Raw genomic sequence first — 27200 nt, forward strand, 5'->3', positions numbered from 1 at the left:
AAGAAGCTTTAGGAGTTTCCACATAAAAAACTCGGAGGCATTAGTTTTCAGCACGCCCTCGGACATGATGTATCCCGCTCCACACACATTGTGTGGATGTTTTCGGGGTATAGATGTAGAGGTAGTGCGTCGGCCTCTATTCGGAAAGTAATTCCTCGAAGACCAGGATATATACAACCACCAGAAAGCCAGAAGTACTGAACACGACAATACAGTTGTGAAATGCGTCATGTCTATCAGATAACTTGGTACGTCCGATGTCAGTCACCCCGTTTTGCACCATTTTTTGCGTTTTTGTAGTCTCTTGGTACACCAACACAGCCAGTTCCAACTTACAAGGCTGACTTTCCACAAATTACTGAGTAACTTGCAACAAACATAATTGATATTTTTGACTTCTACATCTACGTACATACTCTGCAAACCACTGTGAAGTATACGGAACAAGGTACTTCCCACTGTACCATTTATCTGGGCACGTTCCTGTTCCGTTCACGTCTGGAGCGTGGCAAGAATAACTGTTCAAATGACTCTGTGAGTGCTATAGTCTAATCTTGTTCTCACTATAGCAACGGGAGCCATACATAGAGCAGGGTAGTATATTCCCAGAGTCATCATTTGAAGTAGACTCTTGAAACTTTGTAGGTGGGCATTCTCAGGATACTAATATGTGAGCGATGATGGCTCTACCTGCACATTTGCGACCGAACGAACTGGCACAGTAGTCACGGCACTGGATTTGCAGTCGTCATGATCGGAGTTAAAATCTACATCTACATCTACATAGATACTCCGCAAGCCACCGTAAGGTGCGTGGTGAAGGGTACCCTGTACCACTACTTGTCATTTCCCCTTCTGTTCCACTCGCAAATAGAGCGAGGGAAAAACGACTGCCTGTACGCCTCCGTATGAGCCCTAGATTCTCGTATCTTATCTTCGTGATCCTTACGCACGATGGATGTTGGCGGGAGCAGAATCGTTCGGCAGTCAGCTTCAAATGCCAGTTCTCTAAATTTTCCAACAGTGCTTCCCGAAAAGAACGCCACCTTTCCTCCAGGGATTCCCATTTGAGTTCCCGAGGCATCTCCGTAACACTTAAGTTTTCTTCGACCCTACCGGTAACAAATCTAGCTGGCCTTCTCTGAATTGCTTCGGTGTCTTCCTTCAATGGTTCTCCGTCGGACCATTCAGAATTAGCTTTCCGTGGTTTCCGTAGAATGGTTAAACCGATTAAGGCTAAGCAGGCATGGTTCCTTTGAAAAGGACATCGGGGATTTTCTTCTCCATCCTTGTCCAATCGACGAGAAGTTGAAACTTAACTTTCTTTCCTTTCTACGGTTGTCATGTGCTCCACCTTGTCGCTTGCCTATGCAGATATCTAAATGGAGTTTCCATATTCCACGATATTATTTTTCTACATTACATTTGTTATTGATCTTTTATTTTTAGCCATTAATCTTCTGGCTAGTTCGACACGGCCCGCCACGAATTCCTCTCTTATAACAACCTCTTCATCTCAGAGCACCATTTGCACACAACTTCGTCAATTATTTGTTGGGTGTGTACTAATCTCTGTCTTCCGTTACAGTTTTTACAATAGTTTATACAACTCCCTGTACTGCCACGGAAGATGTCTAAACACGTGTCCTATTATTCCGCCCATTCTTCTTGGTAGTGTTTACCATACGTTCCTTTCATTGCCGATCCTGCAAATAACTTGCTCATTCCTTTCCTGATAAGAACACCTTATTTTCAACATCCACAGAGTCTTTGATTACTTCCGTACAATGATCTATTCCATATGAACTATCTGAAAAATTTCTTCCTCAGATTAAGGTCGATGTTTGATACTAGCATACTTCTCTTGTCCAGGAATGCCCTTTCCTACTACGCAAATACGCTTTTTATCTACTCTTTTTTTTCGTCCATCGTGTGTTATTTTGCTTCCAACGTGGCAGATTCCCTAATTTCGTCCGTGGTCCCCAATTCTGATATAAAGCTTACCCCTAATCTCATTTCTGTTACTCCTCATTACTTTCGGCTTTCTTAGTATTACTGTCAACCCAAAACCTGTACTCAGTATGCAACACTGTTGCAGCAGACAGGGAATGAATGATCGAAATATCGTCTGCCACAATACGCACACAGGGATGCGCAGTGATGCAACGTGTGATTTACATGAAAGAGCAGAGCGTCTGCCCCCTCCCCCCCCCCCCCTCTTGTCGTAACTGAATTATAGTCAACTTCCTTACCTCGCGTCTCGTACACGTTGCCCCAAGTGGTTTCTTCTCCGTCGTCGCGACCTCTAACGCTTGTGCGATAAACAGTACATAATAATATGGCAAGTGGATAGTATTTAAATGCTAAGCATATATTCAATCATAAAATGTTAGGATGTCAACTAATTTTGTTTTGTTTGTCCAATCGCAAAATTAGTAAAACAATTTCTGAAGCCAGTGTATCGCTTACATTCATAACAAGATTCTCGGTCATTAATCATTAGCTCCCAAGTACCGCAAAAGTCACAAAATGCTTCACCCGATCTTAGAGTCCACATGAGATCGCACAAATATATTTTCCGAGGCAGTTTTAACAATTAATTCTAACTTTATACGAAGCTGCAATTCACACACTAGTTCGCCTATTGCCACCTCCAAAACAGATCGCAAACTTCCTCGGATGAACACAACATTGCAGAAATACGAAATCCGAGGCAGTTATTCAACAAACTGTTCCGTCTTTACATGAGAACAGATTTTATACACGGATTCATGTATTACCTCCCCGTAAACCGATCGTAGACTAGTAGTGAGCTATCGCAGGAGTTTGGCACTTGCCCTCTCAGGGCGCACTTGTGAGTGGTCCATCCTTTCCACCAATAAGTACTGACAGTAATTAAAATTTGTAATTACCATTTCCTGATGAATTGAGTCATACCGAAATTGTTATTAACAAGTTAGCAGTGCAATTAACGTCATCTGCACGGTTGGAGCTGTATATTAACACCCAGACAGTAAATATGAATAGTAAAAGATTCACTTCTTGGCGTCCAGTGTTGCAGGCGAATCCCGTCTCTCTCTCTGTTCCAGTACAATACGGCTCTTGCTCGCCCGGCCGTTTTCACGGAATGAGATGCTCTGGTGCGTCGTTTGATGAGTCTGCCTTGTCATCCTGTCCACTTGCTAGTCTCCCGTAACAAAATCTTCCTTTATTGTGCATTGAAACGCAGCAACAAAAATGAAATAAATGTGGGCAGGGATGTGGCACAAACGCCACAATTAGATTATTGATTTCATTCAACAGGTCCTGCAATTCTTACTGGTTCAGATGGTTCAAATGGCTCTGAGCACTATGCGACTTAACTTCTGTGGTCATCAGTCGCCTAGAACTTAGAACTAACTAAACCTAACTAACCTAAGGACATCACACACATCCATGCCCAAGGCAGGAATCGAACCTGCGACCGTAGCGGTCGCTCGGATACAGACTGTAGCAATTCTTACTCCCTTTCACTGAGGATAGCGTGCCATCAATGCATCTTACCATTTATATCCTTTCATCCTGAAATTTAATCGCACTCTAGAACTTTTCTTTTATTCCCGCCATTGCTTCTTCGATGTACAGATTGGACAGTAGGCGCGAAAGTCTACATCCCTATCTTATATTCTTTTTAATCCGAGCGCTTTGTTCTTGGTCGTAACAGAGAGTAAATGAGAAGGTCTCTCAACATCAGTGTATCAAATATTTAAAAAAAGGTATGTTCAAGAAACTCCGCTTAGGACAGGACGTATGTGCTATTTGTTTGAATTTCTTTCAGACCTCTGATATTGTTTCACCCCCTGTGTTCGCAGGGTTTGCTTTGAAATGCCATCTGAAAACAGGTTTTAAATGGCGTTACGAACAGTTTGATGACCCCTGGTGATGGTACGTTGCCTGCATGAATAACCGTTGTACACTGAGGAGATGCTTCGCAGTTGTGCATCGATCGTAGGAAGAGAATAATTTCTAACACTTGGGGTACCTAAGGCGAGATGTACAGCTCTTACACTTCCATACTGAGCTAAGTAAAATGACTATCTTTATGCCTCAGTACGCCGTTCCAGCATGTTATCAGTGTTTATTATCTCAGTTTAACCTGCTCGAAGCATCAGTCCACTCTTTATTTATTAGATATTTATCGTCTGTTCCTCGTGTGTATCAAGATTACCCGTTTTCCCAGGTACTTTCGTATTAGGTAATGATATTCCTCCTCTTCAGCATTGGCAGCACATTGAACTATCCTCGTTCCATTAGCATTAGGCACTGGCCCTGAAATATTACCACTTTCTCCGTGGCCAAATCTACTGAAGGTGAACAATGTTTCCCACTACCAGCGTATAATTCAAGAGGAATCGTTGGGGATCATTTTAAGTAAGTGATTGATTAATATAAACTTGGTGAGAGGCTGTGATTGCCTCTTGTATTGCTCTTACTGCTTCAGGTTCCACTCAGCATCCTAGCAAGCGAGATCCACACGGTAGATTAGTCGTGGACGTGACGTGCCGAAGGTTATGGCACGTTCCACAGTTAACTTTCACTTCCTACTCATTGTGAGTCTCAGGGACGAGACGCGGATATTTCCAGAAGAGACGCTAAGGATATTTTCTCATTGTTGTATGTGCATCTGAGTAAGTGAACAGCAGAGCCGGTTTATGGGCAGAAAAGAGTATTTCACGTTTTGAGAACGTTGCAACGCTTGACGTATCGATATCAGAGATCTCTGAGAATGGGATCTTGGTGGTATACAGATTCACGAAAAAGAAGGGTTTAATAATTGTTATACTATCTTGCTCTGTAAACCGTACAACATGCAGTCTTTTTGTTTCTGTCTTCTACTTGTGGAAAAACGAAATTTTTATTGCTACAGTTCGGAAACTTCGGAAGTTGGCAGCACTATTATGTTAATATACCTGAAGTTCTTAGCTGTCAGTAAGAGTTTACTAAGGAAATAATTAGCATAGTTTCTTTTGTGATAAGTTTATTTTACGGTCAACTTGGCGATTCATCTGTGACTTGTGCACTGAGACTGTCACTTGTCAATATCAGCGTTTCCTGAAGAGATGTCTTACATGTCGTCCAAGAAACATTAGACATAGTTGATAACTGTTGTTACTTCTACACATAAGTTTTACTTTTATGTTACACTAATAGGTTAGTATAAAGAAGAACACAGTTATAAGCAAACTATTCCACTCATATAGCCAAATAATTGCTTACAAGTGTATGTCTGAAAGGGCTTCCACTTTGTGTTCGATTTATATACACAAGGTGTTCCAAGATCTGTGCGAAAAAAACGTCAAGGGATCATAGATCACGTCATGAGAAACAACTTGTGTTAGAAACCCAATGTTTGCTGATGTTTCTCACTGACGCTAGGCATCTTTCAAAATTCACCAGTCCTGGCACGACGAGATTTCATCAATCTACCAGAGTCCGCTAAACAGGTGCGCAACATGTTACCTATCCCAGTACACTATAAGGGAACATTCTCAAAACGTGAACGTGAAATATTCATTCTTGCCTATAGACTGGCTCTGCTTTTCACTTACTGTAAAGGTATTCTAGAAGTAAAAGCTTTAAGTTTGCATGGCCTACCATCTTTTACACGGAGATGATGACTAGTTGATAGGCAACACATATTGCATACGAATGGCGCAGAGTGTAGAGATGGGGGATCCGCTCCTGAACTGATTCATAGAGTTGAATCTTTCAAAGGAGTGAACAATCAGTGATTCAGAAAAAAAGAACGGTAGCTCCAAACGTTTCACACAGCAGAGAGAGAGAGAGAGAGAGAGAGAGAGAGAGAGAGAGAGAGAGAGCACACTGCACACCACACACCACAGCCAGCGTGGGCCTCTGCCCTGCTTCTGCCTTGGCTGCCTGCATTGTGCAGTGCCCCATTGGATTTTGTGTTTCACATATGCCAGTGCCGGCTCTGTTCTTCCTCTACCGCGTGCAGTGTCTGGAGCAGCTTAATTTAGCATCGCACTCCGTCGGCGATCGTTTCAGTCGCACGTCCTGCCCTCTGGGCAGTTGATGCGAGCCACAGGACAGAGAGCCTCCTAGCGGAGAACATAAGAACTACTTGCAACAACCTGCTCGCAAGAGCACGGACGATTTGTCTCGGAGCGGGTGACTGGTGGCCGTTCACCGCTCCCCCCAGCCTCGGAACTCGCCCGCTCAACGCTCACCTCACCGTTCTCGACTCTAGCCAGAGCGTTGAGCAAAGCAACTCAGGTATCACTCTCATCTCTGCGGTCTTAGCTCACGCAGTAATACACCTCGCGGCTCGACCTGCTTGACTCAGCGCCTCTGCATCGGAGTTCGTCTCTACTGGATATTGTTCTTCGTAGTAATACCGCTATGTATATTACATTATTATGTTATGTATATATCATTTGTTTTTATTTTATTTTTATTTGTTTAAACTGATCAGATTAGGTTCCTGATGACTCCTCTTACTATAGGATTTTTATTACGGACACTCGAATTTACGCTTTAACTACGAGCGAACCGATAAACGTATAGCAAAATGTGATACACCAATATTTTCCTTGTTTTATTCTGCGTAAGGCTATATGTAGCACTTTAGTCTTACAGTCAAATTTATATTTTTTTTTCTTATTCTGGTATGGATTTTGCGATTTTAGCCGTCTTCGGAAGGAAACGTTCACTTTAAAAATATATGGCTTATGATGTATTTGTATGAGGTTAATGAAATTGTAATACATTATAGCCAAATACATTGCTAATGTAAATCTCAAGTTGCAACATTTTCTGACCACCCAAAAAACCACGATAGTGCAAAATAAATCGATAATCAAAAACTTTGTCATATAGTGGAAATTTCAATAAACAATACAAAATTCTTACTCATTATCTGTGTTACTTCAAAATAGGATCAAATAAGATCAAAATACAGGTATAGTACTGGAATAAACCATTTTTAAAGGGCAATGTGCCTTCCATTTATTTTCTATTGTGAATGAGTGGTGAGTCGTGAAAAAGAGCTAGTTCATTTCAGGGAGTGAACAGTTCTGATCCAATCTCTGAAAAGAACAGTTTTGCCCATCTCTAGCAGAGTGCCTACGCCCTGCATCTCTGTGGCATAAAAGTCTTAACACTTTGACTGCCATCGGGACGTATGTTGTGACAGTTATTGAACAATATGAAATAAAAATCATCGTCACTTCTAAATGGTTGGCGTTAGGATGTTCAAGCTGCATGGTTGAACGCGGGGCATGGTGGAACTTCTATCGTTTGGTTTAGCGACAAAGACCACTTTCATTTGGATGGGTTCGTCAATAAGCAAAATTGGCGCATTTGGGGAACTGATAATCCGCATTTCGCGATTGAGAAGTGTCTTCACCCTCAACAGGTGACTGTGTAGTGTGCAATGTCCAGTCACGAAATAATCGAAGCGATATTCCTTGCGCCGGCCGAAGTGGCCGTGCGGTTAAAGGCGCTGCAGTCTGGAACCGCTACGGTCGCAGGTTCGAATCCTGCCTTGGACATGGCTGTTTGTGATGTCCTTAGGTTAGTTAGGTTTAACTAGTTCTAAGTTCTAGGGGACTAATGACCTCAGCAGTTGAGTCCCATAGTGCTCAGAGCCATTTGAACCATTTGGTATTCCTTGATGGCACGGTGATTACCGAATGGTACGTGAAGGGTTTGAAGATGACTTCATCCCGATTATCCAGAGTGACCCTGATTTCGACAAGATTTGTTTCATGCAAGATGAGCCTCGACTCCATCGAAGCAGGAGACTGATGTCCTGGAGGAGCACTTTAGGGACCGCATTCTGGCTCTGGCGTACCCAGAGGCCGCTGGCATGGGCCTGGATTCGCCTCCATATTCTCCGGATCTGAACACATGCGACTCCTTTCGTGGGGCTATATTAAAGACGAGGTGTACAGCGATAACTCCAAAATCATTGCTGAGCTGAAAACAGCCATTAAGGAGATCATCGACATCGTCGATTTTGACACTTGAGCGAGTCATGCAGAATTTCGGTATTCGCCTGCGCCACATCATCGCCAATGATGTCAAGCGTATCGAACAAGTCGTAACCTAAATCCGAATATCTGCAGTGACGTTTACATGTTGAATAAAGTGTAGATTGTAACTAACTTACTTTTTTTCATAAAGTTCGATAATTGCCACCCTGTATGTGTCCCGCGATAGGTTATCAGAGAACTACTGACCGTGTTATTGCTATGTGTCAGTGTCCCTCTAGTAAAGGGAAGTCTACTAATAGTGAGTAGAATTCTTATAATTACAGACTGCAACTGTCCTCAAGTTTCATGGTTAACCCTCGCCTCCATTCCGTCACATCGAACTAGTTCGCATCTGCAGATAGGCAACTCAGGATTCCAGATTCACAAAGCGGGTGTCTTCGCACCTTCGCAGACACATCGTGTCAATTACCTGCATCTACGAATTGACATTTTCCACATCACAAACAAACCCCATATTGAACACCTGTAGTGTGAGTTCCAAACTTGGAAAGGTGCTCTGTCCTCCGATGTGTGTCTGTTTTCAGTATGTCTTGTAGTTTTTGCGCAGTCGTCTTTTGAAACCCTTGAGGTACTTATGTATGTGCTACCTCTTTCCCTCTCCCAACCACTTTGGAAAACGAAACGGCGGGAAACATTCTTTTCATATTCTTACCTCTGACTAAGACATTAATTAAAATAATCGTATTTCAATATTTTTGAAATAACATTGGTAGTCGAAGCGTTAAAAGTCTAGCGTCACTGGGAAACTTCATCGAATATATTGTCTCTGACCAAAGTTGTTTACTCTCAAGTGATCTATCACATCATCGCGGGGTATATAAATGACTGGAGCTGCAATTTTCCGTGTCAGGTAGAAAGGTCACCAGAATGCGTGAGTGGTGTTCGTGTTTAGGGGTGCTACCAAGCCCTGTAGAATATATAAGCTGAACAGCGTAGGGTGTTGAATGATCAGTATGAGACACAAAGATCCCACGTATTCGCAAGGCTGCGTTACCATCATTTTATAGGCTTTGAAACGTGCCTCATCGTGAGTCTCCTTTACTCCAGCTGGTCGAGTCGTCCAATGTCCAGATTTGTGGAGCGTTCAAACGTGACAGTAGCTTGATGATGGACTGCATGGGAACGTGAGGGCAGGCATACTCATCCACAAGGTTCCGGTGGACCACGTCTGGCCGCGACAAGGGAGTATTGTGCACGAAGCACATCGCAATCCCTTCAAATCTGCACCTGCTATTCCCGAACAAGTAATGGACTCCCTACAACATTCTGTGTCATCCCGCACCATAGGTCGGAGACTAGGAGCAGCCGGACTAGCGAATTACTGCATCATGCCTAGATTTCCGTTAACACCACAACACAAGCGGCAGCGTTTGGAGTGGTGCCGGACCGGGAAACTAGGACTGTTGATGGATTGCGTCACGTTGTCTTCAGCGATGGATCGCAGTTCTGCACTACTCCAGTGACCATTGGTGAAGAGTATGGCGGAGACCAGGGGAGAGGCCCCATTTTTCCAGTGTTTTGGAGAGGCACAGCGGTGCTACTCTTGCTATTATGGTGTTGGGTCAGTGCTCGTCACAACAGAATACGTACCTCTATGAACTACCTATTTGAGGTACTCCCACGGCGTCGCCAGATCTGTCCCCAGTAGAACATGTGTGGGACAACCTCAGTCGTCAACTCCGACACAGTACCATTATCCAGTATATCAAGGTCCAGCTACAACATTTGTTTACCAGCTTGTCTCAGGAGAAGATGAAACGACTTCGTGACACCTTTCCAACCGTGCAGGTGCACGTACTCAGCCAGAGTAAGAAAAACGAAAAACCCAGAAGGGGAGGAGAAAACAAATTGAAACATCATGGTTTACAAGAGTATCCTGACTCCTATTGGAGGACATTAATATTGGTTGTGTCCAACTCGCCTTTATGGCGTCTTGAACTCCGGTGGAGACACTTTTAATGATGAGTCTGAATGTCTGTGGAGGAATGGCAGTCCATTCTTCCTCAAGTCCCTAACAAGAGGTCCTGGGTTCAGGTCTTCCCTCGAGTGACATCTTTACTTTATTTATTTTCGCAAAGTTATCATCTGCCCGTTCGTTCATTGACGTCTCTGTTCACAGTAATAAGCTTAGTGTCTGTGTTTTGCGACCGCACCGCAAAACCGTGCGATTAGTGGAGGAAAGGACGTGCCTCTCCAATGGGAACCGAAAACATTTGATCGCAAGGTCATAGGTCAACCGATTCCTCCACAGGAAAACACGTCTGATATATTCTATACGACACTGGTGACGGCATGTCCGTCACATGACAGGAATATGTTGTCGAATGGCGAATGGGTAAAAAGATTCTTCTACCTTGCCCGATTTAGGATTTCTTGTGGATGTGATAATCACTCCCAAAAAAGTGATGAAAACATAACGGACGGACAGATAATAATTGTCTGAAAGTAAAAAATTGAAATTTTTTCACTCGAGGGCGGCCTTGAACCGAGGACCTCTGGCTCCACAGCTCCTCGCGCTAACCACGGGGCCGCGGCTCTCCTGAGCTCACACCCTCCTTGATGTTGCATATGTTGCACATGGACTACTCAGTTTGTATATTTTGCATATTTTTTCATAGTTCTACACAACTTCTTCCTGTTTTCTTGATTGATATGTGTTCAGCTTTTCAAGGCCTATCCACTGTGCAACTTATAACTAAATGTGAGGGGGGTGCGATGGGGAGGTTCCCTTGTTAGTAATGTTGGACGCTGGGGTCTTGATCGAAGTCGATATTATAGCTCATCTCAAAGGTGTCCGATTGCTTTCAGGTCGGGACTGTGGGCTGGCCAGTCCATTTCAAGGTTGTTATTGTCCGCAAACCATTGCCTCAGAGGTACTGCTTTATGACAGGGAGCATTGTCATGCGTATACAAATAACCATCATCTCCTAACTGATCCTCTACTGTATACAGTACACAAAGCTATAAATGTGTTCATATTCTTCCACATTTACCATTTTCTTGAGCTCAATAATGGACCACACGCTAACCACAGGAAACACCCTCCATAACTGTAACACTCCCTCCTCCGTACATCACTGTTGGTAGTGTTCTCTAGGCATCTTCCAAACACAAACAGTACCATCGTATTGCCACAGGGTATAGCGTGATTAATGACTCCAAATCATTCATTTCTAGTCGTCTACTACGAGATGGCGTCGCTCTTAACACCACCTCAAGCGTCTCTTAGCGCTGATTACAGAAATGTGTGATATATGAGCAGCCGCTCTACCACTGTACCTCACACTTCTTAACTCCCTACGCACAGTCACTGAGCTAAGTGAACGTCTGGTAGGACTTTGTAATCAACGAATGGTTACTTCCGTTAATTTCATGAAAAAATTTTATGGTCACTCTCGGCAATGCTCGACGGTCCCTGACCGTCATTACGCGAAGTCTGCCTGATCTTGATTTAGTTCTGTTTGTTCCTTTGCGTTTCCAGTTCACAGTATAGTCACAAATAGTCGACTTAGGCAGCTTTATAAGTGTTGAAATGTTCCTGTAGAATTTGTTACTAAGCTGAGTTCTCTTGGCAAAACCGTTCTGCTGTTACTGCTGTACTGGCAACACCATATTCCCCGACTCCTTTTATTCTGACAGCTCTGCCTCTCGTGGCATGTAGTGATCATGTCTGCGTTACGCACGGGTGTCCGGATATTTTTCTACTAACAAAGGATGTGGGTGATCATGAACTGAAATGTGCTGAGACTATAAATTGCTCATCCCAAAAACTGTGATACGAGACATTCGGAAGCAAATCTACGCGTCTTACCACGATAGACATTTGAATGATCAACTATTCAATGTCTAAGAGAGGAACTCTGGTAACGCGAAATACCGGAATATCCACATAACCGTACCAAATACACAGGTAGTCCAATTTCGTAGCTTTTTGCTATATTTCCGTCTGTTCAAAATAATTATTCTGCCCTGAGAGCTTTGAACAGCTACTCAGTCTTCACAGTGTTGTTGTGGGGTTTCATTGCAGTTATTTATTTATGTCAGTCAGAAAAAAACAATACATAGTAATTACCGTTACAAACAAATGAAACAAGCTACACTACTCTTCTCCAAAATCTGTCCACTTAAGCTGCACCCAGTTAGCAAACACAAGATCTTATCCTGTTCAAGATGAAGAGCTGACACTCCAGATGGCTTTCCACGGTCTGTGGCTCTCCGCAGTCACAGTTGGTGGTATCCACAGAGAACTGCCATTTGTGGAGGTTACTCCTACATCTTTCAACTCCAGAACGTGACAGCTGAGTAATCTACACAAGATTCAGTTCTGTCCATGCCCAGGTCGAAGGTTTTACGGTAGGAAAGACGAGGTAGAATTATTCTCAAGTCGAGAGATCCACGATTGTTCTCGTACTGTAGCCGCTGTTGTTTGCAAGGCTAAAATGCCCTTAAGGAAACTTCTTCTGTATCTCAACCTTGTGATTGCTGCAAGGTGTCCATGTAGTTGATGGTTTTCCTGATGAGCCTGATTTGTTCTCTCTGCGTTGGCAGCTGCTTCACGGCGAATATCTGGTGGCGTTATGCAAGCGAGTTGGTATATTTTTGCAGGTGGCGTAGATTTCAAACAATTTGTAATAAACCTACACATTTTGTTTAGCATGTTCACTATGAAGTGTCAAAGTAAAGTGGAACAGAACAATACACACCGTAGTCTTACAAACACCGTTGTCTTACAAAATCAATGACGCTTCTCGTCTAGAGTTTATATTGCCTGAAGAAGAACACATCAAGGAGTTGGAAATATTTCATTGTCTTCAGTGGCAGTATCTTGAACGTAACGTCCTCGTTCCGAAGGCTCATCCTTGTTTGGAAAATGTACTTCTAAAAGAGTACGAACAATATGGCCTGACTGGAAATCACACAGGAATAGGCTCTAGCAGACAATAGGCGCCAGCAGACAACAGCTGCGTTTTGCATGCGAATGGCTCATACCACTAGTTTTCGTACCGTTTGAGCGTTCGACGTAACGTGCTTCCCTTTCAGTAGCTGTGAAAGAGCCCTTAATTGCATTTTATAAGGATTAAGGTAAAGCAGATGAGGAACTACGTCGATGGATGAGGGAGGGGATAAATACGGATGAACTACTCACAAATCAGCTTGGCAGACAGCGCGATAAGCTAGTCTTTTCAGTATTCATGATTAGAATCCTTTACAAGTCACCAAAGACTCCCTAACCGGTGAATAATATTGTCTTCAAACCTGAGGACTCTGCTGGCACGTGATCAGCACGCTAACTGGTCGTGTTGATACCAGAATCTCGAACTTTAAATCCCTCGAGTCTGGTCTGAGAGTACAGTGAGCCAATGTTTGTCGTGGTTGATCACTGTTCTCGTATTTTGCTAAAATATTAAGGGCCCTGCACCAGTAAGGTTGTCGGAAGCGTTGTCGGCATGTGCGTGTGCCTAGATCGTCGGTTTTTGCGGAGCAGATGAGAGAATATTGGGAGTAGCGGACTGAGGGAAATAAGGCAATGCTTGTAGGCCTTAGTACAGGTCCTGCTACTCCTGCGGCACACCTTGCTACACAGACTTTGGCTAAATAAACAACAATATGCAAGCTGGAGACCCAGTTATTTCCATTGTTTTTTTATAAATTCTCAATAAATAGGTGAACTTTATGATGCGAAGATAAGTTAGTGAAGTTGAAGGAGGAATTAAATGAGGTCAAGTGGCGGTGAGGAAACGGAGATATAGAATGAATATCTAACCACGTGTTCCATTACATAAGGATATTCAGTTGAAGGCCATACTGTTACAAGAGACTGAAGAATGGTATTACAGGCATTGAAGGAATCGCGTACGGAATAGCAAGACTTGTTTAAAAAAAAGAAAAACAGCGAGAGATATTCCATGAAAATCATTCAAGTCTATGCACCAACGTGCTCACCTTCTGAAAAGGAAATAGAACAGTTATACGAAAAAGTTACGGCAACTGGCTAAGAGCAGCAAATCGCACTAGAAGATTGGAGTATTTAACAGCACCAAAATTTACAGTGGAAAACTTTGAACGGTACTCGGAACGACAAATGACATACATTAGTGGAATATACCGAGAAGAACAACTTTTTTATCCTTAAAAAGTAGAAAATGGACGTCTGCGAGCCATATAGGGCTTATCAAAGAATGAAGAAACTGTGCAAGATGAAACGAAAACGTACATTGTAAGTGTTTGTTTAAGAACAGAAACTTATTACATGAAATAATAAGTTCAACTTCTTAGATAATGAATATTATGCGGACGTAGACCAAAGATATAATTACTTAACAAATCACTTCTTGTACTTGACAACAGGAACACAATAGAATATGCAGAAACAAACATTGCCACTCAGTAACGTCTTAAAGAATGTTTAACTTGGTAAAATTAAAATTGGTAACAGAAATAGGTGAAAACAAAAGTGAATGACGAAGACTAAAGGAAACATACGTTCAGCAGACAGCACATTACACCAGCTAATATAACCATCAACAAAACGAAAATTTTACAATCTTTAAATATTAGAATGATTTAAGAGAGCAATCAGAAATACAGATAGTTAAAATAACGACATCCTAAAAGTAATGTCAGATGAAATATGAAAAAAACAAACTGCAGATGAAAACAAAGAGAGGACCAGAAGATGATGGAAAGTCAATAGATATGACTGAAGCAGGGCTAAATGTAATGCAAAATGAACTTGCAAAATTCTTTACAGAATTCCTACGACAGAAAAAAGTTTCTCAAAACTGAAACTGCTCTGCTTCGGAAGAAAGATGACTAAAAATAAATAAAAAAGCTTTAGTTACACCATCTTCCTATCCGTAATGCACGAAGTACTCGCTAAAATTATTACAAATTGTAAAATAAAGTTATTGAATTTCAATCAAAAAAGGGAGCCATTTGTGCCTTAGAGAATCCAATGAATTTGATGTAATCTTAGTTGTGTTAAACGTAAATTTCAATGAGTGATCACTGTCTGCCAGTTTGACGACATCCAAGACTTCGCTACATATTAAGCTGACACCACAACCTACATCTCTAAAAACAATTTTCAAGCAAAGTAAATATATTTAGTATTGCTTGAGTGTGAACTATTGTCACGCATCACAACATGTTTAGGTCACTGGTTGAAGTCAACGTTCACTGTCGTTAGTTTCGATCAAGTCAACAAGCGGTATCGGCAAGTTCAATATTACTAAAATAAAGGAAAAGTAAAAGATGGATACCGTAACAACAGTAATTCTCTATTGCAAGAAGTGAAGAAGATGAAGAAAACAATATGGTACATCCCGCGGAGTTTTTTTAACGTTTTAATATTTTCTCTACTGCGTTTCCAATATGGCAGAGCCTAACTGCATTTCTCCACTTGAGACATAACTTACGAAATACCCATTAATACGAGTATGTCAGAATTTGGCGTCAAGCTATTCACTTAATATGGTCTTAAGACGAACAGATGAAGAAGGCAGAGAGCAAAGTGAGACCACAGCCGCTGACCCTTCGTAAACAGAAACTTCCTGTGGAAAGATGATTCTGGTCTCGTATTCAGAATAAACCTTGTCTGGTTTGGTAGGCAGCCAAGTGACACCAGAACTTCTCTCAAGGTTCTCAGAAATCCATCTGCGATCTAATATCGCATTTACATACGTGTCTTGCTGGACAAGTAATACTTCCCGCGTATGAACTGGTAGTGTAACTGTTCCCTACGAGACCTCTTTTTTTTTCGTCCAGCGGTTTTTCGCGTACTCCTAACATAGTATTCTCGAAAGAGAGTGGGCAAAAGTGGAAGATAGCCTGGTTATCTAATCGCGAAATATGTGAAGCTCTGTAAAATCGACTAAATTTCAACTATAAAGATGGCAAAATCATACTGTCTCCAGAAAAACGAAGACGAGAAGGGATGGAACGATAAAAGAGAACGACACACGCCGTTGCGAGCGCTAGAAACTTCAAAATGTAGCTTCGCGTGTCCCTAACTCTTACTTCCTGAAGAAAGAGGTGAAAGCTATAAGGAATAGATAGTAAAGAGTTAACAAGGTCTCAACGTGCGTCGTATGTACACTGCGGAGACGTTGCGTCGGCTGCAGGCATCACTTTCATATAGGAGAGAGTAAGGGCGGTAGCGACAGAAATCACCAAGCAAGTGGTACTTCGTATTCTGCGCAATTAGTGCTAGTCGTAAACTTGTGTATGCGCGCTTGCGCTCACGCCTGTGTGTGTGTGTGTGTGTGTGTGTGTGTGTGTGTGTGTGTGTGTGTGTACGGACGCATTCATATGTGCACGTATGTGGATAAGAGACCACGCATGTGGACTGTTTTTGAAAAAAATTAGAGAAAGAAAGTAAGAAGTGAAGATACGATTCAGAGGTAGTAACTTCAGACGTGCCCCAAGTAGTGTGTTGGGACCTTTACTCATGTTTTATATTAGTGACCAGGTAGACAATATTAACACCAATATCAGACTTTTCTCGGATGATACAGTTATTTTTAATGAACTAACATCAGAAAAACTTGTAGAAGTATCCAAACAGATCTTGATAAGATTTCAGAATATAGCAAAAGATTGGTAGCTTGATTTCAGTGTACAGAAATGTAAACTTACGCACTTACAGAAATGTAAACTTACGCACTTCACAAAACAAAGGGAGTAGTACCTTGTGGCTACAGTATCAGTTGTTGGAAGTTGTAAACAATCCACTCATACAGATATCTGGGAGTAACAATTTCTAGGGATATGGAACGGAATCATCACATAGACTCAGTCGTATGTACAGCAGACGGCAGACTTCAGTTCATTGGCAAGACACTGGGAAAGTTCAGTTAGTCAACAAAGGGTAATACTTACAGATCATTTATGCGTCGCATTATAGCATATTGTTCAAGTGTATGCGACCTGTACCATATCGAATTAAGGGGGGATTTTGAACGTATAGGAAGAAGGACATCTCGAATGGTCACAGGTTTGTTTCATTCACTGAAGCGCGTCACGGAAATGTCGAAAAACTGGAAATGAAGGAAAGTTATCCCGTGAAAGACTACTCACATAATTTCAAGAACCAGTGTTAAGAGAAGAATCTTGAAATATTTTACACTCCGCTTCGTAGTGTTTCCTTACGGCCCAAGAAGATCAAATTAAACTAATTGCAGCACGTACAGAGGCAATTAAATGCTCATTTTCCCCGTCTCTTTACGTGTTTGATAGGAATGAACTCTAACATGTGGAACCGTGCAAATATCCTCTGCCGTGTGGATTATAAAACATGTATGTAGATGTAGATGTAGAAGAGAAGGAGAAACGTTAGCCGGCCGGTGTGGCCGAGCGGTTTTAGGCGCTACAGTCTGGAACCGCGCGACCGCTACGGTCGCAGGTTCGAATCCTGCCTCGGGCATGGATGTTTGTGCTGTCCTTAGGTTAGTTAGGTTTAAGTAGTTCTAAGTTCTAGGGGACTGATGACCTCAGATGTTAAGTCCCATAGTGCTCAGAGCCATCTGAACCATTTTTGAGAAAGGTTATTTGGGATAGATACTAATCAGTCGTATGAACCCAGTATAAATGGACAAACATGTCCGGGGACTGGGTGTTTGTGTTGTCCTCATCATTTCATCATCATTCGTGAAAGTGGCTCGATTGGACTATGTAACGATTGGGACTTCGTACGGGAGCTGATGGCCGCGCAGTTGAGCGCCCCACATACCAAACATCATCATCACAACATATCCGTCATTTTCTTGATAGTAAGGCGGTTTATCTTCCATTTTTGTTTTCAAATAAAGTACTCAGTCGCAAGCGTAATCGATACCCTAGAATACTTATCAGTACGCCATGTACCATTAAAATTTTTGCTGAAGCATAAAACATGGACAGCTGACCTCTACTCTTTTATAAATTTCCTCCCCATCTGTTCATTCGTTTCGACGCAGAGAGTAGAGTGTCTTGGACACGAACTATCCAACTCTGTGACAGACGCATTATCGATCCCCCCCTTGATGGACGGACAGTTACAATACTTCGGCATTCGATTCATGACGCACGTCCAACAGATACCTGAAGACGAGGCGATATCGTCTTTGACTTCAATAGTACATATCTGAGATTTACATAAAAGTAGTGTACAGAATATAACTGCAAGAAGACTGACTTTCATGAGAATAACTGGAAAATAATAATAGCAAAGATTAAGAGGAACCATAATATTAATTAGTTTAGCACTTTTGAAGCCGTGTTTAATATCATCAGAAATGAAAGGGCAAAGACAGAGAAGAAGAATAACTCAACAGAGATAGTAACTGTTAAGAAATCTCATACTGTTCCGTAGAGAAATTTGTACACAAGAGTGTGGCGGGGAGGGGGGAGGATTTGCTGTGTTATGAACTGGTATAGAGAGCTTCTGCTTTGCTGAAGACGAGTATTTCTGCTGTGCTGCTCAGAGAGTAGTGTTGGAGTTGAAGATTCAAAAAAAGTGCGCAATGATTTAGCAGACGGCAGAGTAACCAGAAGGTGTGATAGTCTGTACTTTTACCTGCACGCAGCCTTGAGAATTATTCATAGACTGGAGTTATATGGTCGAAAAAACGAAAGTCACAGATAAAGCTCATACAAGCGTTTCTCGCCATTTGCATTTGGCATGAGCTCCCATATGAAAGTCCTTGAAAAAAAGTATCACCATAATCAAGAACTAGATGTCCCGACGATTGTCCGAGTTATTTATCCAGCTCGATCTAAAATACTACTTTATATTTCTGAATTGAAAGACGCCGACACATTCTTACAGATCACTAAGAAATGGTCCAGAACTATCCCAAGTTCTTAGCAGAAGAAGAAAAAGCTGATTCTGTACAGTTCAGGTGTGGAGGTGTAAGTAATCATCTGAAATGAGGCATTATAAGCCTTTAACAACTGAAACTGCTTTTGTTTTAGATGGATTACTTTTCAAGTCTACATTCTTTGTTTACTGTAAAAAGGCAAGTAAGTCAGCGTTTACATACTGGGTGGTTGGTGCACAGGATTGCTGGAATTGCTCTTAGATTTAATTCAAAGTCGTCGGTGTACAAGATCAACATTAATAAAACTTACAAACTGCAGGGACGGATTCCTGACCGGAAATGGAGGAAAAAAGGTCCTATGAACATGCGTCAGGAAATGAAGCGTTGCCACGGTAGTTGGCGCTGACGAATGAAAGTTCCTCTGACCACGTGTCGTGTGTTCCTTGTGTGCTGCAGGCTGTGTGATTGACGCAGCGTACTGTAGGCACCAGAATCTCGGGAACAAGTCGAGATGGTGTTTGTGTACAGCCAAGCAGATGGAAACGTTCGAGAGTCAGCACAGCTATACCAAAACAAATACCCTCACACGCACACTGACCACATCATACAACATTTAACGGCTGTTTTGGGCTTTTGTATGATCATGGATCCTTTCAGCAGAAGTGGCGGACTGTGTGTATTCCAGATTTGGAGGACCAGGTTGCACGGGAGATTGAAACGAACCGTAGCACAATCTCCAGGCAAGTGGCTGCCAGCATGGCGCACACCAAAGTACGATTATGTATATTGTGACAACTGCGTGCATTGCTTCCGACGGAGGCCACTTTGAACATCTGTTGTGACCTGGATTCGGTGCAGGTCTATACTGTGTTACGGGACTATTTGTTGTTGCACGCACACCATCCATTTCCAAACACATGTTCATAGGATCCTTGACTTGATAATCTCTAGATGCTCATGTCCGCAGCTCGTGGTATAGTGTTGCCGAAGCGGTAGCTCAGCGTGTTCGGTCAGAGAGCTGGCTGGCCTCTGTAATAAAGAAAACTGTGTGAAAGGATTAACAACGAACTTCAACAGATATCATGTGACGTCCACTACGACCAAATATTACAAATTCCAAAAAAATAAGTGGCTAGCGGTACAGCCTCTGGTCACGGGGTCTCGGGTTCGATTCCCGACCGGGTTGGGGACTTTCTCTGCCCGGGGACAGGGTGTCTTTGTTGTCCCCATTACTTCATCATCATCATCACCATTCGTGACAGTGGTTAGATTGGACTGTGTACAAAAATTGGGCAGTGTAAAGATTGGGAATTTGTACGGGCGCTGATGACCGCGCAGTTGAGCGCCCCACATACCAAACATCTGTAGATGCTCATTCTAAGTCTTTTTTTTTTTTTTTTTTTTTTTTTTGTTCATTCAATTTTTCTTTCACGCTCCAGATTTTCAACTCCTTTCCGATATTTTCATTTCGTATTTCAACTATTATTTTACATACCTGCCCAGCTGTACAAAAATCTCTCTGTATTCGCTGTAATTGCATTCCTTTTATTTTATTCAGTATCCACGACCCACTTTCATAGAACAGGCTTGGCAACTCAACTGTTTTATAACATTTCAGTCACGCTTCTTTCCTTGTTTTATGCTTTTTAAAGTTTTGTTGATTGTTCCACAGATACTTCCAAAGCCATTGTACTTAATCCCCTTTTGTTCTTCGTATTTATGCGATATTTTACATCCAAGATAGTTAAAATATTTCACCTGTTCAATTGTTTTCTCATTAACTATGTATCTTAGTTTTCACTGAATATTTGCCATAAAATGCCGTTAACTTACGTTTACTAGAAGATATTTTCATATTACACTGAAGAGTCTAAGAAACTGGTACACCTGCCTAATATCGTGTATTGCCCCGCGAGCCCGCAGAAGTGCAGCAACACGAAGTGGCATGGACTCAACTAATGTCTGAAGTAGTGGAGGGAAGTGACACCATGAATCCTGCAGGGCTGTACAGAAATTCGTAATAGTACGAGGGGGTAAAAATCTCTTCTGAACAGTACGTTGCAAGGCATCCCAGACATGCTCAATAACGTTAATGTCTAGGGAGTCTGATGACCAGCGGACATGTTTAAACTCAGAAGAGTGTTCCTGGAGCCACTCTGTGGAAATTCTGGACGTGTGGGGTGTCGCATTCTCCTGCTGGAATTGCCCGTCGGAATGCACAACGGGCATGAATGGATGCAGGTGGTCAGACAGGATTCTCACGTACCTCTAGATACGTCGTATCTAGACGTATCAGCGGTCCCAAACCACTCAACTGCACACACCCCACACCATTACACAGCCTACACCAGCTTGAACAGTCCCCTTCTGACATGCAGAGTCCATGGATTCATGACGAAGTCTCCATACCCGTACATGTCCATCCGATACAATTTGAGACGAGACTAGGCCGACCAGGCAACATGTTTCCAGTCATCAATAGTCCAATGTCAGTTTGACGGGTCCAGGCGAGGGGTAAAGCTTTGTGTCGTGCAGTCATCAAGGGTCCACGAATGGGCCTTCGGCTCCGAAAGCCCACATCGATTATGTTTCATTCAATGGTTCGTACGCTGACACTTGTTGATGGCTCAGCAATGAAATCTGCAGCAATTTGCGGAAGGGTTCCACGTCTGTAACGTTGAACAATTCTCATCAGTCGTCGTTGGTCCCGTCCTTGCAGGATCTTTATCTGACCGCAGCGATATCGGAGATGTGATGTTCACGGTACTCGTGAAATCTCCACTTCATCGCTACCTCAGAGATGCTGTGACCCATCGCTCGTGCGCCGACTGTAACACCACATTCAAACTCACTTAAATCTTGATAACCTACCACTGTAGCAGCTGTAACCGTTCTAAGACCTGCGTCAGACACTTATTGTCCTATATAAATGTCCTGCCGCCGTACTCTGCCTGTTTACATATCTGTGTATATGAATACGCATGCCTACACCAGTTTCTTTGATGCTTCGTTGTACATTCTATACATATTTTATTTAGTTCATAGTTTCCTTTTTGTAGATCATCTACTCTTGAAAACATCACTGCCAAGTCATCACCATATAGGAATCTTTAACGAAGCTTTAACGAATTTTTCTAATTTTACCCCACCGTTTGTTCTAGAATTCCGCCTGCGAACTGCACCGTCAATTTATATATTGAACAGGTCAGGGGATAATCTACAGACTTATCTCACCCCTTTATTTATTTGTATCGGTACTGTATACAAGCATTTCATATCTAAGATTGCCGATATTTTTTTGTATACAGAACTTTGGTAGCTGATATGAGCTGTAAAGGTTAACTTCAATGCTCTATTATTTTCCTTAATCTTTCCTGGACCACATTATCGAGAGCCTTCTCAAAATCTGTACAAGCAATAGGAGTCACTTTGTTAAACTCTCACTGCTTTTTAATAACCTGTCATAAAATAAAAACTGCATCACTTGTTGATCGTACCTTTCTAAATCCGACCTGTTCTTCCACTAGTAAACATTCGGCTATTGTTTCCATTCTCGTGTGTAAAATTCTTGCATAACGTTTATATGCCGTGCTAAGTAAGTTCATACTGCCATAATTTTCACATGTATGTTTTTCTCCTTCCTTATATATTGACACCTCTTTTGCTTTCTTCTAATTTCGTGGTAGCTCTTTTTGCCTCCAGCGTATGTTAAACAAATATAACAATTTAAGATGTAATGATAATCCTCCATATTTAATAAAGTTTGCGTTAATTTCTTCTAAACTTATTGCTTTACGGTTTTTTATCCACATACATTAATATATTGGTCGAACCTTAATAAAACCGAAAAACTGTAGAGACGGATGCCCGACTAGAAATGGAGGAAACAAGGTCGTATAAACATGTGTACGGAAATGTGCAGTGTGCGTGCAACGACAAGAAACCGTCCCGGAACACAGTTCAAAGCTGCATCGCATCCACGTCACAGCAGATGAAAAAGTGTCCTCCATGGCATGCAATGCACGCGTTTACACGTCGCATCATGGATTGCCGCACTCTTTCGCACTTTTCGCCTCTCTCTAAATAGCGCCCCAGGTGTCGTGAACACGCTGTGGAAGCGTATGCACGTCAGGAACTGGTTCAGCATCCACAACGCCTTTCAGATGGCCCCAGAGGTAAAAATCCAGAAGGGTTAAGTCCGCACGCCTAGAAGGTTATGCTACAGGGCCTCCACGTTTTATCCAATGTCTGAGGTGTCTTCGAACTGTAATGCGGAAGTGGGGCAGTGCTCCGTCATGCAGAAACCACATAACCTGTCGCACTGCCGAAGGCACATTCTCAAGCAGCCCTGGTAGAGTATTCCGCAGAAAGTCCAGGTCGTTCCTTTGTCGAGGGGCTGTGTAATAATAACCGTTCGAGCGTGTGATCACCAAGAATCCCCGCCCACAAACTGATGGTGAATCTATGCTGATGAGACGCCTCAACCATTCCCCGAGGACTGTCTGTAGCCCACAGATGAAGATTATTAAAATTGATAATGACAGTTCTGGTAAACGTTGCTTCGTCGGTATAGAGGGCTGATAACAGAAACCCCATAATTGTGATGGTCTGTTGTAAAAACCATCGACAAAATCCTTCCCTTAGAGGAAAATTCGCTGCTGATAGCTTGCACTCGTTGCAAGGATAGCTGCGGCTGTCATGCAGAATACACATAATCGTGCTTTGGCTTACAGCTTATTGGCGGACAACTTACCTCGAGCTTGTACTTGGGTTCGTCTCAATATCCTGTAGAACCCGGTCCTCCAAATCTGGTGTACACACAGCCCGCCACTTCCCTCACGTTCGCATGTCTGAAAGGACCCACGATCACACGAACGTCCAAGAAAGGGTTTGCTTCAAATGGTTCAAATGGCTCTGAGTACTATGGGACTTAACATCTGTGGTCATCAGTCCCCTAGAACTTAGAACTACTTAAACCTAACCAACCTAAGGACATCACACACACCCATGCCCGAGGCAGGATTCGAACCTGCGACCGTAGCAGTCCCGCGGTACCGGACTGAGCGCCTAGAGGGTTTGAAATGTTGTGTGATGTGGTTAGTGTGCGTGTGAGGGTTCTTGTTTTGGTATAGCCGTGATCCCTCTCGACTACTTCCAACTGCTTGGCTGTACACAACACCGTCTCAGCTTGTTCCCCACATGAATACCGAACCATTCTGCTGCTTACAGTACGCTGCGTCAATCACACAGCCACTAACACAACGAACACACGACACGAGGTCAGGAGAACATTCATTTGTCAGTGCTATCTGCCGTGGCTACGATGCATTTCCGGACACATGTTCCTCCATTTCCTACCGAGCGAGGTTGCGCAGTGGTTAGCCCATTGGACTCGCATTCGGGAGGACGACGGTTCAAATCTGCATCCAGCCATCCTGGTTTAAGTACTCCGTGATTTCCCTAAATCACTTCAGGCAAATTACTGGATGATTCCTCTGAAAGGGCACGACCGATTTCCTTTCCCATCCTTTCCTAATCCGAACTTGTGCTCCGTCTCTAAAGACCTCGCTGTCGGCGGGACGTTAAACATTAATCTCCTCCTCCATTTGCCGCCGGAGTGGCCGAGCGGTTCTAGGCGCTACAATCAGGAACCGCGCGACCGCTACAGTCGCAGGTTCGAATCCTGCTTCGGGCATGGGTGTATGTGATGTCCTTAGGGTAGTTAGGTTTAAGTAGTTCTAAGTTCTAGGGGACTGATGACCTCAGAAGTTAAGTCCCATAGTGCTCAGAGCCGTTTGAACCATTTTTGTCCTCCATCTCCAGTCAGGAATCCGTCCATGCAGTTTTTCGGTTTTTATTAATGTTCGCCCTGGGTAGTAAGATAAGAATGGACCCAGTACTGATCCTTGATACCTGTTCATCATAACTGTGCGGCCTTGGGAAATGTGGCAATAATGGAATGGCTTCCTGTCGCAGGGAAGGGTCGGCTGGCCGCCGCCGAGAAGGCACTGTGCTGGCTGCGAGGCTGGGTGCAGCCGGAAGACATCCGGCAGGAGCTGAACGAGCTAGTGGTCACCATCGGAGGGGCGGGCTCCGCCGACAAGGCTGGCGCGTCCGGGGCGACGCAGCAACAGCGCCAGCAGCCAGCGTGGCGCAACTACCTCAAGAGGACCTTCGTCAGGGTACCGTCTCACTGTGCTTCTTGTAGTTTACGTACATCATTTTTTTCTGCGTGGGCGCCACAGCCTCAGAAAATTTGTGAAACGATAGTTTTCCAACAGACCGTGTGTAATTTATTTTATTTTCACACTACCAGTTTCACGTGGCGGCAATTCTTAAGAGACACATTCGATAACGGCCAATGCCTGAAACCGCTAGTGTGAAAAATACACTACTCGCCATTATAATTGCTGCACCACGAAGATGACGTGCTACAGACGCGAAATTTAACCGACAGGAAGAAGACGCTGTGACATGCAAAGATTAGCTTTTCAGAGCATTCAGACAAGGTTGGCGCCGGTGGCGACACCTACAACGTGCTGACATGAGGAAAGCTTTCAACCGATTTCTCTTACACAAACAGCAGTTGACCGGCGTTGCCTGGTGAAACGTTGTTGTGATGCCTCGTGTAAGGAGGAGAAATGCATACCATCACGTTTCCGACTTTGATAGAGGTCGGATTGTAGCCTAACGCGATTGCGGTTTATCATATCGCGACATTGCTGCTCGCGTTGGTCGAGATCCAATGACTGTTAGAAGAATATGGAATCGATGGGTTCAGGAGGGTAATACGGAACGCCGTGCTGGATCCCAGCGGCCTCGTATCACTAGCAGTCGAGATGACAGGCATCTTATCCTCATGGCTGTAACGGATCGTGTAGCCCCGTCTCGATTCCTGAGTCAACAGATGGGGACGTTTGCAAGACAACAGCCATCTGCACGAACACACGAACAGTTCGACGACGTTTGCAGCAGCATGGACGATCAGCTCGGAGACCATGACTGCGGTTACCCTTGACGCTCCATCACAGACAGAAGCGCCTTCGATGGTCTACTCAACGACGAACCTGGGTGCACGAATGGCAAAACGTCATTTTTTCGGATGAATCCAGGTTCTGTTTACAGCATCGTGATACCTGAGTTTCTCCTGGCGTATACAACTTTCAAATAACTTCCGGGAATTCAGCCAGGTAACACTTTCAGCAACCGCCGATATTTCGGCGGGAGAACACCCCGCCATTTTCAAGGCAAACTGCAACGGACAGGCGACGTACATGCAAATTTAATACCTCGGTTCTCGGACCCAAGCAGGAAAGATAACACACACACACTGACACTAGTGCCACCAAAGATGGCCAAAGTCAGAGCTATCGATAGTGAGACTATGAATTCGCAGGTGAGGTAGCATTGAGTCTGTCCCTCTGTTTCTTGACAAGGGAGAGAGCCGGATTCCAAACAGAGTTTAAACAGAAACCTCCATCCCTGTTAACAAGGTTGCTCGCTAATTTAATCTCAACTGCCTCCCGAATCACACTGTCCCAATAGCTGGACGTGCATGCCAATATCTCGGTGTTATTATATAACATGGAGTGACCAGTATCCAAGCAATGTTCGGCAATAGCAGATCTATTTGGCTGCTGTAATCGTGTGTGCCGTTTATGCTCAGTACATCTGTCCTCCACGGTCCTGATAGTTTGACCAATATATGCCATGCCGCAGCTACAAGGGACACGATATACACCCGCCTTACGCAGTCCAAGATCATCCTTAACGGAACTCAAAAGTGCTCTAATTTTAGATGGAGGTCGGAAAACACATTTCACATCGTATTTCCGTAAAATACGACCGATCTTATTGGACGTGTTTCCTACGTAAGGCAAGAAGGCAGTAGACTTAGGTGTTGACTCAGAATTATCATCAATCACCTGATGTACAGTTGGTCGATAGCGCAACGCACGTTCAATCTGTCTATCACTGTAACCATTTTGACGAAATGTAACTTCAAGATGGGACAGCTCAGCTGGCAAAGTCTCAGCGTCAGAAACGATATGTGCCCTGTGTACCAAGGTACGAAGTACCCCTTCACGCTGAGCCGAATGGTGACAACTATTAGCTTGTAAGTACAAGTCGGTGTGAGTACGTTTCCTGTAGACTGCATGTCCCAATGATCCATCATCCTTCCTCCTAACCAACACGTCGAGAAAGGGAAGGCAACCATCCTTTTCCACCTCCATCGTAAAACGAATGTTCGGGTGGATCGAGTTCAGATGTTCTAGAAAGACATTCAAATTCTCCCTACCGTGAGGCCAAACAACGAAGGTATCGTCAACGTATCTATAGAAAC

At 43.3% G+C, this 27200-nt stretch overlaps 1 protein-coding gene across 2 annotated transcripts in view; it reads left to right on the forward strand.

Moving 5' to 3' along the window:
• LOC124612616 (facilitated trehalose transporter Tret1-like) overlaps positions 1–27200 on the forward strand; it is a 492469-nt gene that overhangs the window by 410175 nt on the left and 55094 nt on the right. For both annotated transcript variants that reach the window (XM_047140910.1, XM_047140911.1), the window contains one exon: positions 24833–25038. In XM_047140910.1, coding sequence (XP_046996866.1) covers positions 24833–25038 — 206 coding nt within the window. The remainder of the gene's footprint in view (positions 1–24832; positions 25039–27200) is intronic.

This window comes from Schistocerca americana, chromosome 4 (assembly GCF_021461395.2).
Source record: "Schistocerca americana isolate TAMUIC-IGC-003095 chromosome 4, iqSchAmer2.1, whole genome shotgun sequence".
NCBI lineage: Eukaryota > Metazoa > Arthropoda > Insecta > Orthoptera > Acrididae > Schistocerca > Schistocerca americana.